Below are 19,602 nucleotides of genomic sequence, written 5' to 3'. Positions count from 1 at the left end.
AGGCATGGTGTCCATTTGTAAATTATATCACAATTGCCATAATACCTGCCAAGTGTGTAGGGAATTTGACCATGCACTAATTTTCAAAGAGCAGATGAAAGCCAGAAAATTTGATCCCAATTTGCCCCCCCGAACTTCCATGAACAAAATTTGAAAAAGACAGCCACCAATCCACTCACTCATAGCACTAACTTAGCTTATCACTTCTGGTTCAATAAGAAGATTTGCAAAGATTCTTGAATTTGGAGCTTCGTCTTTGACTCAGGTGAGTTGACAATCCTCAATTCAAAGCTTGAAGGTGCCCGTGGTATCCTACAATACAACATACAGCCAAAGTTAGTACACAAATTTTATGACTGCTACGTCAATCAAAACTCTTAGCATTGCCTCTATCAAAATGCAAAATATACAGCTTAAGCTTGAGCATGATTAATGCATATCATTTTAAAGATATGTACATCAAAATAGAATATGGAGCATGAATAGGCACCATTAAATAATTCTTCCCTCACAAAGTGCACTTTAATAAAGCCATTGCAATGTAGATGTATGTGTAGCAGCTTTGACTTGGAATCGTCCCTACACAAGTCCATTTGAGGTTCAACCTCAGAATTAAGAAACACATAATGTTGATACTTCTACCAGTATCATATCTAATGATTACACACTCCATATGTTGTATTCTGATTGCAACAATTAAGAAACAAAATATTTATTTGAGCTTAACGTTAATATTTTTGGTACTCGGGTTACACACTTCACTAACACAACACTAGGCACTATTTACAAATAGGTGTATGCAGTGCTCAAAACATACCTGGTAGTAAACTGATTGTCGATGTACATGTAGTAATGTTGCTCAGAAGGCCAACATCATCTGTATTATTGACTCCATGACTATTGTAAAACTAGGAATGTTTGCGTGCATTTTAATTTTGTGAATTTTGCAAGAGCCAAGATTTGCAAAATCAAAATGCACATGAAAGTTTTTGTCTACACTATACGCCCTGAATGTTAGAGGCAGCTCATAAAATTTCATGCTGCGAAAAAGGCCATCGGCTCCAATTCACAAAAATTTCATGCCTCGAAAATATTGTTTTACAGTATGTGCTAGGTTTTACAAAAAAACATTTCCCACTTTTGATCCCTAATAGCTAAAAAATTATATATCAGATATCACTGTCTGATATTAGTAATAGCTGAATAGTGTACAATTTAGTTGGAGGTGATCGACAATAAAAGCATGAAGTTTCAAAAAATCCATGATTAATTTTAAAGTTAAGTTCCAGATTTTGGTCAAATTTAAACCCTCTGTACAAAATTGAGCTTTACACAGGAGCCAATGATGTGTATGTCAATGTGTGCTTACAATGACCCTGAACAATGGACAAGAATACCATGAATACCACCTTTTCAGAGCTCTGCTGACTACATTTCTGGTCTCTTGCTCCAAGGCACTTGAATGCTTGATTAATAATTCATGACGAATTGCCCTGGGCACTGCTAGTCTGAATTAATGGTAAAGGGTAAACTGCATGCACATGAAAAAAGTATTAAAGCACATGTTTTTGTGTGCTTGCATACACTACATTTCAGGATGAATAAAGACTAGCTGTGATAGTGGAATTTCTTGTGAATATGTAATAGAGCATTCCAATCCTGGCCATTGTTCAGGACCATTGTCTGCATGTTAACCACACACAACCATACACACCAATTGACCCCTGTGCAAAGTTAAAGTTTTCTACAGAGGGTTGAAAATAGACCAAAATCTGAACCCTAATTCAAAAATAAATCTTGAATTTAATGAAACTGATTTATGCTGTCATTTTGAAATTACCTTCAACAAAATTGTACACTATTCAGCTATTGCTATTCAGCTATCCCAGGCCCCCCCCCCTCCAGATCTCAGCCGTCGACCGCGCGATCGCCATGCAAATTGGCACACACATTGCTTCAACATGACGTAGTCTAAAGTACCATGAAGTTAATTTCTAAACAAATTATCATTTATGCTAAATTATGCTAATTTATGCATAATGATGCATGAAATCAGACATTTTGGTATTATTATAAAATAAAGCTAAAAAAGGGCACATTTTTTGAGTAAATATTCTTTTTAGTGTCCTTAGCAAATGCAAGAGAAAAAAATTGTGCCATCAGAAAAAGTATTTTATTGTTTTTTGAATTTCTTATGTATTTGACAAATGTTCAAATAACATGTTAAAGTATAACATAATATATATGGTCTCAGGAAAGTCTTGCTAATTTCAGTTGGCCATGACAGGCTGGGAGTAGCGCCATCCATTTTGTAACTCTTGACTCAACTTCAGCACCAAGTCCTTATACTCGCTTTCATCTGCCACATTGTTGTCCTCCAGTGGGTCCACGCCTCTGATGTAAAGCTCCCTCGCTTTCACATCCGACCAATCAGCTTTGATCGTGGTGCCGTTGAATCCGACCCATTCTGTGTAGTGGTAGTCTTCAGTCAGCATGGAATAACCCATGACAGTGATGATCTCTAGGTTAGGCAGGTCTGTGTAGACGCTCGGGGTCGTCCCTGGCCGGGGATACTGGCTGAAGGTAGCATTCTTCCATCTGGAAAACTCTTGCTTGATCTCTTGTCTGCTGTGTGCCTTTACCAGGGGTGCAAAACTGTTCCCCTCTGCACAGAAGTCCACCTTGAATGGCTGTGGAGGGCAAACAGGTGGTACCTTCAGCCCAGCCAGCTCAGACAGACTTGGAAACAAGTCCACCAGTTCTACCAGCTCTTCAACTGCCACTCCAATATCACCCTTTAAGCGTCTCTTTGCACCAACTGGAAGTTTAGATGTTGGCTTTGATTTCTCCTTTATGTTCTTGGAAGCCTGTTGGAAAGGATCTCTGAGAGGAAATTTAGCCTTTAACTGTGGAAACTTTGTGTCGGTCATCCCAGGAACGTGCACTATTAGAGGCACTCTCGTTGCCACTTCAAAGTTGGAACACTTACTCCATTCTCCGTGCTCTCCTAGTTGGTACCCTGCAAAACAATTACATCACAAAATTCCAAGGACTTAAAAATGCACTGCAAACCTAAGAATCACTCTCTATCACAATGCAACATGCAATTTTTAATTCCACCTCATCTACCATTTATCAAATGAGCATTTCTGTTTACCCTGGATTTTAAATTTTGTTTTCTTTGACTTTTTGTTTCCTTGGAGTAAAATTTTTTTTTTTAATCCTTCATTTACTAAATTTTACAATCAGCAAATGTACAGATAATGTGATTCCCAGTTCTTGATTAAACTCTTGACATTTCAGTTTTACCTGAAGTTATAACATCAATATGACAAACTTGACGAAGTACATACCACTTTTGCCAACAGGTAGAAAGATCTGCATTAAGCTTCTCTAATAAAGCTATCGATTATGTTCTAGAATGTCATGAGAACAATCAGCATCCATATTTTCTTTTCATTCATCTGCTTGGAATTTCTTCCTGAGCTAGCTCTGTGCATATGATTCTGATCAAATCAAATAAAATTGAAAAAGGATAACCCAGAGAGGTAGCAGTCTACTGCTACACACTAGAAGTTTACAAACTACAGGCATAACTATTCAAGGATAAAAAAAAATTGTAGGGTATTAAATAGCTTTCTGTGGCTTTCCTATCTTTTTCTCTAACAAGGAAATTTTCAGTCACTAAACCTTACCATGGTCCCCTATAAATGAGATGATGGTGTTGTTGGCAAATCCAGCCTCTTCCAAACCTTGGAGGACTCGGCCCAACTCGTAGTCAACGAAGGTTGATGCAGAATAATAACTCTGTCTCATCAAAGCCTGGTGTGTAGCAAATATTTATGGCAGTGCAAAAGTGAGGCTCGTTTCCACATGTAGCACTGAAGATTTTGTATTTTTATATTGACATTGACACAGATTATCCAATGGAATTACAATCATGCACATACAGCCATAAATACAAAATCATTTTATTTCTGTGAGTGGAGTGAGACTTTTGAATCACAGAACATGATACAATATGTATGATGCCACAATAACAGAATGTTTTGAAGCATACACTTTGTCAAAATTGCATTAAATTCAGCGATCAATACCTATTCTTGCCACAAACTGAAGATCACATGTTTTAGAAGTTTGTGACTTTAAACTGTTACAATACACCACAAGGCTTGTGATTGGCAATTATTGATATTCCTTATTTTCTTTTCATTCCTTTTCATCTTGCGGTCTCCTCTGAATAATGTCTTCCGGCTGTTCTGGCTTAGACTACAGGTATGAGGACAATACAAGAATCATGTGGTAGGGAGAGTGACACAACATTTACTCCTGTGACGATAGCTCTGGTCTTATTTTCGACAAGGATTTAGGGTTAGTTTGGTGTGAGAATTGGAATTAGGGTTAGGGTTACATTTGTAGGTAGAATTTATGGTTGGCTTAGCGTGTAGATATTTCATGAGAGCAATTACATCGCAGGAGCAAATGTCATGGAACCGGTAGGGAGAAAGATTGAGGTTTTCATCTTAACTGGTATATACAGTCAAACCTGTCTTTAGTGGCCACCTGCTTCATGCAGTCACCTAAAATTCTCCCACAAGAAATACAGTGATTAAGTCCCTGCATATGGCGGCAACCTGTTTAACACAGCCAGCAGACACAAGATTTGTATCCCACAGTCACTATTTGATTGCATAATCAAACTGTTATAGCAACCAATGGAATAGTGGCCACCTGTCTCCAATAGCCACTTTTGCAGCTTCCCACAAGCAGCTGGTACAGATAGGTTGACTGCATTGACACAACAGCTTGCTGTTTTTACACAGCATTTTCCGTATCAGGGCAATTACCCCACGCTAAATACTGGTTAGTAATAAGGTTAGAGTAAAGATTAGGGTTAGGGTTAGGTTTAGGATCAGGATTTAGGATTAAGGTCAGGGTCAGGAGAAGAGTCCCAGGTAATTGCCCAGGGGGTAATTGCCATAGGCCCAAAAAAAGTGATCAGAGGCCAGTATTAGAGACGGCCCACTCACGTGGTAGTCATCTGGAATGAGACCGTAAGGAAAGCTGAGGTTCATGGCTTTGATATCATCTCTTAGTCTGGTTGTGAAGAAGTCTGCCCAAGCCACGCTGGGCAGTTTGGCCGGAATCTGCCTGTTTGGGGCGATCTCCACAGATTCCAGGGGGTACAGGTCACGGAACTCTTCGGGGTACTTCCAGTTCAGGTGTGGCTTCCTGAAGCCAACTGCCAGGAAGAAAGGCGAATCCCAGGTGGGTGATTCTGGTGAGGAATCTTTTCTGCAAAAGTCCACAAGATAAACAAATATATTTGAACACCGCTGTAACTACCATCATTTACACATGTGGCTCACAGTACAGTGCATCTTAATTTACTAAAGAGCAGATATATGACGAATTATTTTTCAGTCTTTTCCAACGATGCACAAAGCTCTTCAAATTTGTATATCTATCTCTTGTTGCACTCTTGTAAAAAGAAAAAAAGAAAAAAAAAGTTTACAATATGATTTGATGTTTGATTTATCTTAACAGCTCACAGTTTTTCTGGTTATGCAAACTGTCCGGGGTATTGCTGAGTGAATTATAAAAGTTTTTGGCTGTTAAAAAAAAAAAAGAAAAAAGAAAAAAAGAGAGAGACAAAGAGAAGGTTGAACCTCACCTGGCAGCAGACAAGTTAGCCAGGATCTCCAAGGCTCTCTCAGTGGTCTGAAGATCTGGGAGAGAGTGCTCGGGCATCTTGGACACGTTGACTGGACACACCACATTGTTGTGAAGTTTTCCATCTTCTGAGGGACACACCTGTTATTAGACAAATCAATGGGCAATGATGATCAGCCATGACACAAGATTATATAAGGTGTGTGAGCCTCTGTGTGTTGTGATAAACTGTATTCATATTTGGAGGTACAGTGTTGTAAAAGGGTGCAGGGACACAACTCAACAATGCTTTGCTTGTACTCTGTATGATAAAATGAAAAGAATGCCTTAGATTAAAGGACAAGTCCACCTTCATATACATAAGGATTGAGAGAATGCAGCAATATTAGTAGAATACTTCAGTGAAAGTTTGAGGAAAATTGGACAATCCGTTCAAAAGTTATAAATTTTTAAAGTATCTGTGCAGTCACTGCTGGAAGAGAAGACTACTACAGTGTATGATGTCACATGCGTACAACTATATAAGGAAAATAAAAGGAGAATTTCACAAAACTTTACTTTTTGAATAAAGTACACATTTCTTCGACTTGCTACTGACGTATGTTAAGGGTAATATTATTCCCCCTGCCTTCTGAAAGAGAGAAGTCGAGTGTTCTTTTGTTATGCGAGAAAAATGGAAATATGTTGAATTTTCTTTATTCTTTCTTTATATCTTTGTACTCACGTGACATCACAAGCTATAGTAGTCTTTTCATCCAGCTGTGACTGAGCAGAAACTTCAAAAATTCATAACTTTTGAACGGATTGTCCGATTTTCCTCAAACTCTCACTGATGTGTTCTACTAATATTACTGCATTCACTCAACCCACACGTCTATGAAGGTGAACTTGTCCTTTAAATGACTACAATGATACAGGCAATATAGATATGATAAAAAGGTATTCTTGACAAGGATTAAGACATGACTTAAGAACTTGCTGACAATGCATTAATATGGAACATGATGAGCATTATTCTATTTTGTTGAATTATATGATGTGGTATATATTTGGTACCCCTGCATACCAATGAAAAATGTGCCATTTTGTTAATTGATTTTTATTTTGTTCATCATTGTCTGCAGTATTACCCAACAATAGGTGAAAGTGATTTTTAGTGCTTTACACAAGAAGATTTTGTTGTGTTAGTAATCTTAACGCAACAACACAAGAATGCTACTACATCAAATATATCCTGTGAATTGATTTATTTTTCTTTCTCTTCCTGATTACAGTACCAAGCAGTAAAATGCTATGCAGTGCATGTATGTGCAACTCAGCAGCTGTGTCAGTTACTACCACTGCATGATGCATTATTATTGCACATACGAAAATAAGCCAAGGTGGTGGATTAAAATGGTCTCCAGCTGAATTACTGTCCAAAATCATGGTAATATGTTAGAAAAAAGTCTCCCACAAAATGTATTAAATACTTCAATTACATTGCACATGTCATAGCAGGGACAAATTGGACCGTTATCATTAAACTTTGGCTGCTATGGTAGCAATGTGTAACTTTGCGTCTTTAAAAAAGGTGACACTACACAAAAACGTTACTGCAGGCCTATTTATATGTTTATCACTCTGTCATTCTGAATTTGCTCATTACCTTGGCATAAATGTACTTCTCTGTAGAAGCATGGTAGGGAGGAATAGACCAGCTGTATGGGTAGTCATCTGTTTCATTAGAAGCTACACCTGAAACAATAACAGCAAACAAAAGGCTACCATTGGAATTCACTTTTGGTATTCTAATCACATACATGTCATACAGAATGATGTATTTCATCTACATTGAAACAATTGAATGAGTGGATGGATGGATGGATGGATGAATGAATGAATGAATGAACAAAGTATGATATGTCAATGTCTGGCAAGTACTCTTGCAAACTGACACATTCATCCAATTCAAATGTGCAATCATCCTTGTCATCTGGGTTATATTGATGTCAATTATAAAAAACTAATGGAAAATCATGTGTCGAATTATGTACCATTATCACAGGTTAGGTAAGCTTTTGTTTGGCACATGTTAATTAATCAAAAGAATAAATAGTGTTGAAGTAGAAGCTTTTTCCAAAATCTTATCACCAAACTTTTATTTGGTTTTCAAGGTTGAAATTCAAACTGTTAAGCAAAACTGATTTCACTACATGTATCATGGAGATTTGATTTATGTATCAGTGACGATCTGCTTTTGATTTGTATATAAAAGTGAAGAGTATGGAGTATGTGGACACTGAGATTTCATTTTATTTTTCAAAAAGACTTATATTTTCTTGTGTGTCAGTAATCATACCTGGATGAAAAACCTTGCCAACTGATGCAGTAAAGTAACCATTTTCCTTGAAGTGTTGAGGCAGAGTGGTGTAGTTTCCTGCGAAGGTTCTCCAGTAGAAGCCAAAGTCATAGAGTTTGGTTGTGTCTGGTCTGCGTCCTGTCAAGAATGAGATTCGGCTTGGGCCACAGACAGCTTGCTGAAAAACAAAAAGAAGATGGGAGAGTGGAGGGAGTATAAGATAGGGTGAAACATGTATAAATATGTGAATGTCTGTATTATACTATTCCCTGCAGGATTCCCTGCATGATTCTGATAACAGCATCTTTGTCATGCAAATAAACTGTCATATTAAGCAGTATTTTCTCTTTCCCATAATACATACAAAGACATCCCTAACAAAACAAAACAAAACAAAACAAAACAAAACAAAACAAAACAAAACACACCTGTACATAAAAGGAAGAATTTATCTGAAGACTTGTGAAGGATTGATTCCATTTACTATTATTTTTAGACGCTATTCAGTTGCTGAAATGGCTTGAAGCAAATTTTGATACAATAAAAAAGAAACTGAAAAATGGTAACATCTCATGTACCATACAAATTAATAAACAAGAAGTCCAATACAACTGATGTCACAGCTTGTGGGTAATCAAGAAAGCTCTTTTCTGTATCCTCATTGCTTGCCACAGTAACTGAATCATGGATGCAGATATGAATGCAGCTTTCTTAGTATAATCCTGGTGTTGCATGATGCAGCTGCATCTCCTTTTTATGATGCATGCCAGCTACATCTCCTTTGTATCTCATGTTTCAATATCATTGCATTCAATCATTTGTTACTCTTCTACAGGATCACATTTTGATAGAATATCATAATTACTTTACCTGCACAAAGGCATTGTTGAAGACTGCAGATTGGGAAGCCAGTTGGTCAAGGTTTGGGGATATAATCGGACCACCATAGCAATTCAGCGATGCTCGTAGATCATCAGCAACTATGAACAGCACATTTGGTTTTGATGCATCTCCTGTAAGATAGTGAATAAATCAGACCCTATTAATGAGAGAGAGGAAGAACTTTTGAATCCTTGCTCTACAGAAACTTTTCTCTACTTTGTCCTGTTTGGGTAAAACATCAGCACATTCAAAGTTTCTCAATTTTTTTTTTCCAGGGCTCTGCAAATCACCCCCGCAAATCTGCCAACCCTCTTTCAAAGCATACCTGAATCAACAGTCTTGATAAAGTCAAGAAAACTTTGTTATCAAATGATTCCATGCTTGCAGTTGCAGAATCATCCCCTGGATTGCAGTTCTTAATCATAGCACAGCACGAGACACCTGCCCAGTCACCACTTTGTACAGAAGTAGTGATTAACTGACCCACCACGCTACTGTGGCACCATGCTCTGCACCACTTTTGAGCCAGTGACACATTGTTCTTGTCTGTCCTGAGCACAGCATCATTGGGGTTTCAACTCATATTTTCACCCTGGCAAACCCACAAGGCAAACTAAAGCAGGAGGAATTGAGAGGTTGAACTAAGTTTCTATCCTTGCAGTCTAATCTCACTGACAATATGTCATTTCATTCTTGAGATCTGAGACATAAATTTATGTGTATAAATTTCTTACCCCTACTGATAGTGATGAGAAGCAGCACGAAAATGACAAGAAAATGTGACAGCTGCATACTGGGGCGGCTACATCTGTGTTCCACCAGCCTAGTAGTATCAAGGTGTTTCCTGGACTCAATTTCTTTTGACAGCAATCAGCATCAACTCATGACCATGGGTCCCATTTCCAGTTCACTTGATAGGCTCTGGGTATTAAAGTCTAGTGATCCCACCTTGGCTGTAAAACTCGTGAATCAGAGCTGCAAAAACACCAGAAGCACCATTTGTTAGCAATGCAAAGGTCAGGCCATGTAAAATCATGTTCCAACCAACATCTGTCATAGGGAATCTTGCATTCACTCGCAGTAACCAATGCATTAAGCTCTCTACACCCTCCATTTCATGTGGTTAAATGGCATGCTGTTTGGAAAATTTTTCCATATGATTTCATCCTCTTTAGTCACCTTTTCTGTATGCTCTTATTTCAATTACATAATAATTTACTGGATAGGTCATGATCATGTCACATGATGCATTGACTGCCATTAATTCTGCTGTGTCACATTGAAACATTAGTCTTCCTTATGTCTCCCCTCCCCCACCCTACCACTTTCCAATGGCGTGGGACTATGACTAGTATGAGTGCATGCATCTGTGAGTGAGCTACAGTTGTATTTAACAAGGATAGGTTAGTGGTATAGACAAGTGGAGGGACATAAGGAAACCAACTCTTTCTGATATATGATATCTTTGGGGACTTCATTATTTTGAACTTCTGTTAGAATTATATCATCAAATTTATAAGCAATGGTATTGATAATTAGATCTAATTAAATTCTCACTCCTTTAATCATTATCAATGCACTAACACTTCCCCTCCCTTCCCTCGCTTTTTTTGTTTGGTCTGGACAATACTGGCACTCTTCCTGGAAATCTGAGACTTCCTTATCCCCCCTCAGCCCTCCCAACTAATTTTAGTTACCATACTCTAAACTGCCCTACAAACAGTGTAACCTTCCATTTGTCAGCTACTGCTAACTTAATACACCGTTTAATTTTTGCGAATGACAAGGTCGCAGACATTTCGCGAGATGTTGTTTTCGCGAACTGACATCGATGCTTACGTTAATGCTCTATCAACAAAGTGCATGGAGGCATGTTCCCATGTTGTTAAATTCGCGATCCCACTGTGATTTGCAAAATTCGCAAAAATTAAACCCTCACGTAAATAATAGCTTATACAACTTCTTGTTTGCACTGATCATCAAAATGAAATGTTTTGCATTCATTGTAATTTGTAAGGTCAATTCACTGCCACTGCCCCCACTGGATTTCTGCATCATCAATGTGACAATTCAATGGCACAATGACAATGTAACATTACACAAATAATTTAATACTGAATATAAATCATGATAAATTTTGGAATGGTTAAAATTACTTTAAGTTAAGTGCTGCATACCTAATTTAGTAATGCACACGGCGGTCAACAATTGGTCAAGGGAGCTAGAAAATAACGAGATAACATAAAAAATTACATGAGGAATCATGCCTGGGAGTGGGAATTAAAACTTACTAGATTCTAGAAGTAGAACTTAACGGTTGGGCTGTGTAGAAACGCCAAACGTAAACGGATAGTTACTGACTGAAGTGACACCACTAGTGATATCATCCTTCAGATCGGATCCCTGTTGGTGGCTGGCTCACGAGCTGTGCCTTCTTTCAACCTTTTAAACACCAAGGAGTTATCAAACACGGACCGGACCGTCGCCTCTGTCTCTGTAGCTGCAGCCCGAACCTGGGAGTACGATCACGTGACAGTGTACTCAGATTCGTGTCACATGATGCATCTAGTGTCACGTGACACATCGTTGGCAACACGAACCAAGGTGCAACGACGTGCGTTTGCTGAGTGCTGAGCTTCTTGCTTCACTTCCTCTGGACAATGTCTTCTGCAACCAGGGACAGGATGATCCTTTCAAGATACCAGTACTTCGTCATTCCTTTCATACTGTTACTTACCAGGAGAGGTAACGATTTATTTATTCATTTACCCTCGGCAAAATGAGATAAAACTTAAAAGCCAAGGCAGTATAAAGGCAAAGCCAAATATTATGGAAGACACAAACTACAGGGAACAGGAAATGACCGTGCTGCCTACTATTTACCATGTTTACTACTCTAGTCTCTACTACCTAGTACTAGCTATGATTGATGGTTATTTATGAATTTATATACATATGCCGACCTCCTTTTAGTCCATGTTGACTGATTCGTCCGGCCCGTAGACATCCAATTCAACAATTTAAATTTGAAAGTGACATATATTGAAAATCTAGTTCTAATAATAGTAAACCATGAGTGACACAAACTAGATGGGGCTGAGATCTAGGCCTAGTTGTTTTGTGGTTGCTCACCACCAGGAAGAAGAGTATTTCCTTGGATTATTGGCACAAAGTTAAAAGAATGACGCTTGACAAAAAAGACACAAAAAAAAGTATGTGAGGCTTTTTCTTTTTTCTTTTTTCTTTTTTTTTTTTTTTGCTTGTCAGCTGATTAAACCTGGAAGTGGCACCAGAATTTTTTTTTTTTGCGCCCCTTCCCCCTTTACCACGAATTCCTGGATCCGCCCCCCTGCACATCTATCAACTACATGTACCAGTAAATTTTACCCTATTGTGGTCATGTCAGTGTGGCTGAGCTGTGGTGGTGTCCTGAACTTCTACAATTGGTGTAGACCCTAGTAAAATTGATGAAATTTGTTGTATATTAAAGCATCAGATGAGATATTGAAAGTGAGATTTGCTTTTTTTCCCCCTTGGTCTTTAAATAAAGTTGCAGTGCTCTAGAATGTCGAATTAGTTGCTCTGCTCAGATACGTTGTACTCCACCATATTTCATATGACAGAGACAGAGTGTTTTCTTTGACATGACATTGTGTAAGCTGCTGCAACCATGCTTCAATATACCAAGGGTGTTTTTTTTATTAAGGAAGTTAAAGTTTGTTAACCAATCTTGCAAAAATGGTTAAAACACGTTTCTCATTGCTTTTCCAGGAGAAGCGTCAAACTCAAAACCAAATGTGCTGTTCATAGTTGCTGATGATCTACGAGCATCGCTGAATTGCTATGGTGGTCCAATTATATCCCCAAACCTTGACCAACTGGCTTCCCAATCTGCAGTCTTCAACAATGCCTTTGTGCAGGTAATGTGTTGCATGTATAACTGGGGTGAAGATATTTATTCATTTCTATCAAAAATATTGTCTGCATTACAGCATCTCCATCATAGGCAGGTTAAAAAAAAAATGGCTTGATGAACTAAATCAGAAGGTCAAGAAGTGCATGCCCAAACACACACTCAATCAAATAAAGATCTTTGGAAGCTTCTCTAAATTAAAGTTCTCGGTACACAAAAAAAGAAAAGCTGACTTTCAATCCACTTGCATTGGTGGGTATATACAATGTACAATAAGTCTATCATGATTTTTGTGGATCATAGTTTTTGAATACAGTCTGTTGATCTGCATTTTTTTCTTTTATTGTCATTTTTCTTTTTATGGTGGTGAGGGAGGGGAGGTAGGATTATAGGCCTACAGTACACAGGAAATACATATTGCAACTGATATGCACAGTGATGAGATATCGGTTGTCAAACTGATTATTTTTCATTTGGGTGGTTTTTTTTTTTAAATTTCAGCAAGCTGTCTGTGGCCCAAGCCGAATCTCATTTTTGACAGGACGCAGACCAGACACAACCAAACTCTATGACTTTGGCTTCTACTGGAGAACCTTCGCAGGAAACTACACCACTCTCCCTCAACACTTCAAGGAAAATGGTTACTTTACTGCATCAGTTGGCAAGGTTTTTCATCCAGGTATATTTACTATTAAACTAGGAAGGGTTTTGTTGTTGTTTTTGTTTTCGAAACTCAGATTCAGCATGTGGACATAGTCAGCAGTCACAAATGGATTGTGACTACCTACATGTAAATCAAAGTCTCAATGTTTTGAAAATTGTCTTCTGTGCTTCTCTAAGTAGAGACATCCCAAACCAAATGAAACACAAAAGTTTTCTGCCAATTTATCGAATCAGTCTTTTTCTCTTGAACCGTTGAGGACGAGTCCCAAGTGTACTCAGACAGGTGTCTATGGGAAATCCCTGTTGTAGCAAAATCAGTCCGTCCTCAATGGGTTAAAATCTTTGTAGTGTGGAGAGATAAGGCTGGCCTGATTGAATCAGTCTTCTTTCGCTGCCATCTGGGGGGCGTTTCATGAAGGAACTTGTCGAATAAAATGTCCGACAAGTCATTTATATCCGACAAGTTCAGAGAAATCAGCCAATCAGACTAAAGAATTTCTCAAAACTTGTCGGATATAATTGACTTGTCTGATATTTTATCCGACAAGTTCCTTCATGAAATGCCCCCCTGAATATCTGTACATTAAAAAACCATGGCCATTGTCGGCCTGTTGGAATAGACTTGCCTGTTCATGAATATGTGCATGGAAGCATGCTCTCATTGGTGTTCTTTGGCTACTTGTGTAATTACATAGAGATCAGTGATAAAGTTATTCACAATTTATTCCTGGGATGCTTGAATATATTTGAGTCAGATTAGCTTTCCCATTGCATGGTATCCCCATACCAAGTCTGTAAGATATAATGCATCTTATCAAATTTAGCTTACTTTCTACAAGGGCGTTTCCAGGAATTCTGTAAAAGGGGGGAGGGGGACACCTTTAAAAAATTAAAGTGGAGGTGCATATGCCCCCCCATTTTTGTTTTGTTTTGTTTTGTTTTAACAAAAAATAAAAGGGGGCATCCGGTGCACTCCCCCATGATCCGTCACTGTTGTCTATGATGATACTAATAGCTCATGAATTACATATCGTATCAATAGACTTTCACATGTCATTTATTGCAGTGATTCTTTATAGATCTATCACTGTTAACAAATCATTCAAGTGATGTTTACTCAGCACATATGCTTCAAACTAGCATTTATGATTTCTGCTGAAAATTTAATTTCACATAGATACATGCTACTAATCCATTAAGTGCAATATAACTTTATAAGATGCATTGTCCAATGCAGTGTCTGTGTGTGGAATGTCAAGATATCCTTTGATTTCACTGGAAATACAGGTGTAGCTTCCAATGGAACAGATGACTTCCCATACAGCTGGTCTATTCCTCCCTACCATGCTTCTACAGAGAAGTATGTGTATGCCAAGGTAAGCAAATGTTTCCAATGAAGGCTATACATGTATATAATAAAGAACTTATGAAAACAAAGTAATGCAACCACACATAAAATGTATTCATTCTTGAACTCGGGATATGCACATATGTTTGTTTGTGTGTTTGTTTGTTTGTTTGTTTGTTTGTTTGTTTGTTTGTTTTATTTGAATTAGACTAAATCATTGTTTCATAATCATTCAAGGAAGAAGATGCAAACAAATGGTTGTAGGTTATATCTGAGGATACACTTGTGCTCTGTTCTATCTTTTGTCCCTATTAATCTGTAAATCCTTATGCACACACAGAGGCACGCACATGTACATAAATAATGCACAACAAACGCTCTGTAATTATTGCGGCCAAATATCATTGCCCTTTAATTTGTCTGATAATAGGTGTGTCCCTCAGAAGATGGAAAACTTCACAACAATGTGGTGTGTCCAGTCAACGTGTCTAGGATGCCTGAACATTCCCTTCCAGATCTTCAGACCACTGAGAGAGCCTTGGAGATCCTGGCTAACTTGTCTGCTGCCAGGTGAGGCTCAACATTCTCTTTATCACTCTCTATTTTACAGCTAAAAATGTTAATCACCTTCTCACTAATACTCAAGTATAACAGTGTTCATAAAGGCTGAAGTGGTATGATGCATTTATCCGGTAGAACTATTTTTGCTGTTGTGGTGAATCAAATATCTAGTCATTTACACTATATGTGAGATTGTGAAAAAAAAAAAGTTTTCATACAAATTTACATAGTTCCATTGTTTATGTGTAACAACAGACTGAGCAGTAGCATATCATGTAAACATTCTCATGCTAAGATGCACAATAAAACATTACATACATATGTACATGTATTTGTGTGCTCAGGTTTGAATGATGATTAATATTTGGACTCTTACAGGAAAAATTCTTCACCAGATTCACCCACCTGGGATTCGCCTTTCTTCCTGGCAGTTGGTTTCAGGAAGCCACACCTGAACTGGAAGTATCCCGAAGAGTTCCGCGACCTGTACCCCCTGGAATCTGTGGAGATCGCCCCAAACAGGCAGATTCCGGCCAAACTGCCCAGCGTGGCTTGGGAAGACTTCTTCACAGCCAGACAGAGAGATGATATGAAAGCCATGAACCTCAGCTTTCCGTACGGTCTCATTCCAGATGACCACCATGTGAGTGGTCCTCCCTAATGCCAGCCTCAGTTCTCTGCTGTCCATAAGCCATAGGCTGCATGTGGACACTACTTCATGTGAGCTACCAGGGTGATATATCACACAATACATGCTTCTCAACATGAACAAGAAAAATAGAAAAAAAAAACCAGTAATATTGTCACGATTTGATAGCGTAATCAATTCAGTGTTCTTTGAGAGTGCATTGTTGCTGTTGTTGTTGTTGTGCTGTTTGTTTGTTTGTTTGTTTGTTTTTTGTGTTTTTGTTTTTTTTGGGGGGGGGTATTTTCTAATATCTTAGGAGAGTTATAAAGGCATGCAAGTAGAGGACAGTTTCCGTTATGTCAAGTCTAATATGATGCATATTTGCATTATTGCTTCATACAGTTCACAATTCATACAGTTTACATTTCTAACTGCTCAGGAATGCCATTGCTGACAACACAAGAAAATCATAACTGTGTCCATCTTAACATCAATAACTTAATATTCTTTTCTGCCTCTGTGCAGGCTTTGATGAGACAGAGTTATTATGCTGCATCAACCTTCGTTGACTACGAGTTGGGCCGAGTTCTCCAAGGTCTGGAAGAGGCTGGATTTGCCAACAACACCATCATCTCTTTTGTGGGAGACCATGGTGAGACTATAATGCTTTGAAGAGATTATATGCATAAAATTAGCACTTAGATATTGTTGTTCTCAATTCTCACACTTACGGAAGCCATCAAGTTGAAGTTTTTCATATGCACAATATACTTGTGTGTATTACAAATTCATGTCTCATTGTTTGTGGGTGTATTTTTTGATACAGTACACTCCTGTCATAACGGAGTCCTCGGGACTGGCAGTTTTCTTTTGTTATATCGAAATTTCATTATAACCGAACAAATAAACAATTAAGAATACATAGTGTGTATACTGTTGCGGAGTGAATTTTCACTAACCGGAGTTTCATTGTAACCGTGTTCGTTATAATGGGAGTGTACTGTAAGTAGTGATGTTGTGTGGATCTGTAATAGCACAGAAAACTTGTTATGATGATCTTGATATTCTTATCTGTTTGAGAGAGAGTGGGTGGGTCATAGTTGAAGGTATAATTCTGCATTTCTGGGACTTCCTATCAACAAATTTGTAGAAATTGGCTATGACTGGCCAAATGAATAAACAATGACAAAATAAAAATTCTCAAAGAATTTGTGGCTTGAAATGTCAGAAAGTAAAATATGTGACAGTTAAGGCTTTGACAAAAGTTCACTGCCTATTGGTGAAAGGTGAGTGCATCTTCAGATAATAGCCAAAATCCAAGCTGTCGGTATGAGTGTACTTGTATTGATGAAATTATGTCAGTACCGAAATTTTTCAGCAGGTAAATAGCATTTCTTTTTCAAGCTAAGAGAAACAAAATGATCATCATTTTCATACTCATAAAAGCCATGGGCAAGAAATGTGCATTACAGATCTACACTTGGTGTCTACACATTACAGATCTACACAGATCTATATGCTCTACACTTGGTGTAGAGTGATCTGACACCCAATACAGGGGAAACTCGGTATAACGAACACTGCTATAACGAGATATCGGTTATAACGAGGAAATTTTCTCAGTCCCAAATTTCCTTCCACACAAGTCAATGTAAAATGCTACTCTTATAGCGAGATCGGCTATAACGAAATAACTGCTATAGCGAGATAAATTTTGTGACTTCCAAACAAAGAAAAACATAGTAAATCAAACCTGCTATAGCGAGGTAAAGCAAAATGCCTTCGGTAACGCTTTACTTCGCCTGTGCTATCATCTTCCGAGATTGTAAAGCTTGATGCGCCAAAAACTGTCTTGTATACACATAATCATTTTCTTCAGTGCACTCCAGCTAGCACTGCATATTGTACGTGTGAAGTGTGTGTGTGCACGCACACTGATACATGCAGAAAATGTGGTGGGACGGCCATATGTATACATGACATCATCATGACGCTAGCAGGTGTGAGGCAATCTGATGCTGTGATTGGCCTTCTACTTAGGGAATTCCCCGTCTTCACACACACGCAGTCATAATGTACATACAGAATGTGTCACAAACACACACAGCATTGTGCAGACCATATTCAAGCTTTCCACACAACACACACCCATACGATAACCACATACCAATCCACAGACAATCATGATACAATCGCAAGCTATATAAATTTACAAATTCAAACATCTACAATTAATAAGAAACACATTCTTGATATTGGATTTCCTTGGCGAAAAACATCTTCTTACCCATAAAGGTGAGTAATTCCCTCACACACAATATCAAGTTATCAGTATTGATTGAAATATGATGGGTAGTCCCACATGTGCAAATTAATGTCTTTATTTTATGCCTTCTTTTATGCCTACTGATATAACGAGATATCGGCTATAACGAGGAAAATGATTCTGTCCCGACCATCTCGTTATATCGAGTTTCCACTGTATAAATAACTCTCTACACGTTGGTTGGCTTTGGCTCATGATGCACAGAGATTTTCTCCCAAGTTTGATGGAAATATTAATTAACATGAGCAATGTATTCCTATATTTCAGCATTTATATGATTACATGCTGTCAACAATCTCACAGGTTGGCAACTAGGTGAGCATGGGGAATGGTGCAAGTATTCCAACTTTGAAGTGGCAACAAGAGTGCCTCTGATGGTTCACGTTCCTGGGATGACAGACACGAACTATCAGCGTTCAAAGAGGAAATTCCCTCTTAGAGACCCCTTTGAGCTTGCTACCAAGGAGAGAAGGGAGAAATCAAAGCTATCATCTAAAATTGCAACAAAACAAAAGAGACAATTAAAGGGTGATATTGGAGTGGCGGTCGAAGACCTGGTAGAACTGGTGGACATGTTTCCAAGTCTTTCTGAGCTAGCTGGGCTGAAGGTGCCACCTGTTTGCCCTCCACAGCCATTCAAGGTGGACTTCTGTGCAGAAGGGAACAGTTTTGCACCCCTTGTAAAGGCACACAGCAGACAAGAGATCAAGCAAGAGTTCTCCAGATGGAAGAATGCTACCTTCAGCCAGTATCCCCGGCCAGGGATGACCCCAAGCGTCTACACAGACCTGCCAAACCTAGAGATCATCACCGTCATGGGTTATTCCATGCTGACTGAAGACTACCACTACACAGAATGGGTCGGATTCAACGGCACCACGATCAAAGCTGATTGGTCGGATGTGAAAGCGAGGGAGCTTTACATCAGAGGTGTGGACCCACTGGAGGACAACAATGTGGCAGATGAAAGCGAGTATAAGGACTTGGTGAAGAAGTTGAGTCAAGAGTTACAAAATGGATGGCGCTACTCCCAACCGGTCCTGGCCAGCAGAAATTGATATTGGTATTCTGTGAGATGTTAGCCCGCAGGAAGTGATGTTACCATGGAGATAGAGTCCTGCCTCCCTGATATTACAGTACTACATGTTTATATAAAAAACTTATGTCTAGACAGTTTGCTTAAGTTTGTAACATCAACAGTACTCTAATAATAGTAGGTGATATATTTTACCAGGTATCAGTCCTGTCAAGTTCATTTGTTACATAT

At 38.5% G+C, this 19,602-nt stretch overlaps 2 protein-coding genes across 2 annotated transcripts; one reads left to right on the top strand and one right to left on the bottom strand.

Annotated features, from left to right (window-relative positions):
* Positions 1-2,134: 2,134 nt before the first annotated feature.
* Positions 2,135-11,480, bottom strand: LOC139709839 (iduronate 2-sulfatase-like). Its single transcript, XM_071621800.1, has 8 exons — positions 11,372-11,480; positions 8,885-9,027; positions 8,015-8,192; positions 7,322-7,410; positions 5,675-5,814; positions 5,031-5,295; positions 3,696-3,822; positions 2,135-3,019 (listed from the first exon to the last, which is right to left on the bottom strand). Exons 1-8 carry the CDS (start codon positions 11,478-11,480, stop codon positions 2,271-2,273), a joined length of 1,800 nt encoding a protein of 599 aa, XP_071477901.1. The 3' UTR covers positions 2,135-2,270.
* Positions 11,481-11,556: 76 nt separating this feature from the next.
* Positions 11,557-19,393, top strand: LOC139709838 (iduronate 2-sulfatase-like). The gene is made up of 8 exons (XM_071621799.1): positions 11,557-11,641; positions 12,668-12,816; positions 13,311-13,488; positions 14,760-14,848; positions 15,251-15,390; positions 15,760-16,024; positions 16,535-16,661; positions 18,639-19,393. Exons 1-8 carry the CDS (start codon positions 11,557-11,559, stop codon positions 19,391-19,393), a joined length of 1,788 nt encoding a protein of 595 aa, XP_071477900.1.
* Positions 19,394-19,602: the final 209 nt, after the last annotated feature.

Source organism: Diadema antillarum, unplaced genomic scaffold, assembly GCF_040938485.1.
Source record: "Diadema antillarum isolate AM-2024a unplaced genomic scaffold, OU_Dant_1.0 seq00001474_RagTag, whole genome shotgun sequence".
Classification (NCBI taxonomy): Eukaryota; Metazoa; Echinodermata; class Echinoidea; order Diadematoida; family Diadematidae; genus Diadema; species Diadema antillarum.
Note: the sequence above shows the minus strand (reverse complement) of the source record. Positions and strands in the feature narration are given on the sequence as shown.

Excerpts from the sequence above, each read along its gene's own strand:
- LOC139709839 (XM_071621800.1), bottom strand. The coding sequence starts at position 11,480 with ATGTGTCACGTGACACTAGATGCATCATGTGACACGAATCTGAGTACA. Across the intron at positions 7,411-8,014 it reads TGGCAAGGTTTTTCATCCAG|GTGTAGCTTCTAATGAAACA; the intron begins GTATGATTACTG and ends TTATTGTTTCAG. Across the intron at positions 3,020-3,695 it reads CTCATTTATAGGGGACCATG|GGTACCAACTAGGAGAGCAC; the intron begins GTAAGGTTTAGT and ends ATTGTTTTGCAG.
- LOC139709838 (XM_071621799.1), top strand. The coding sequence starts at position 11,557 with ATGTCTTCTGCAACCAGGGACAGGATGATCCTTTCAAGATACCAGTAC. Across the intron at positions 13,489-14,759 it reads TGGCAAGGTTTTTCATCCAG|GTGTAGCTTCCAATGGAACA; the intron begins GTATATTTACTA and ends CTGGAAATACAG. Across the intron at positions 14,849-15,250 it reads AGAAGTATGTGTATGCCAAG|GTGTGTCCCTCAGAAGATGG; the intron begins GTAAGCAAATGT and ends GTCTGATAATAG.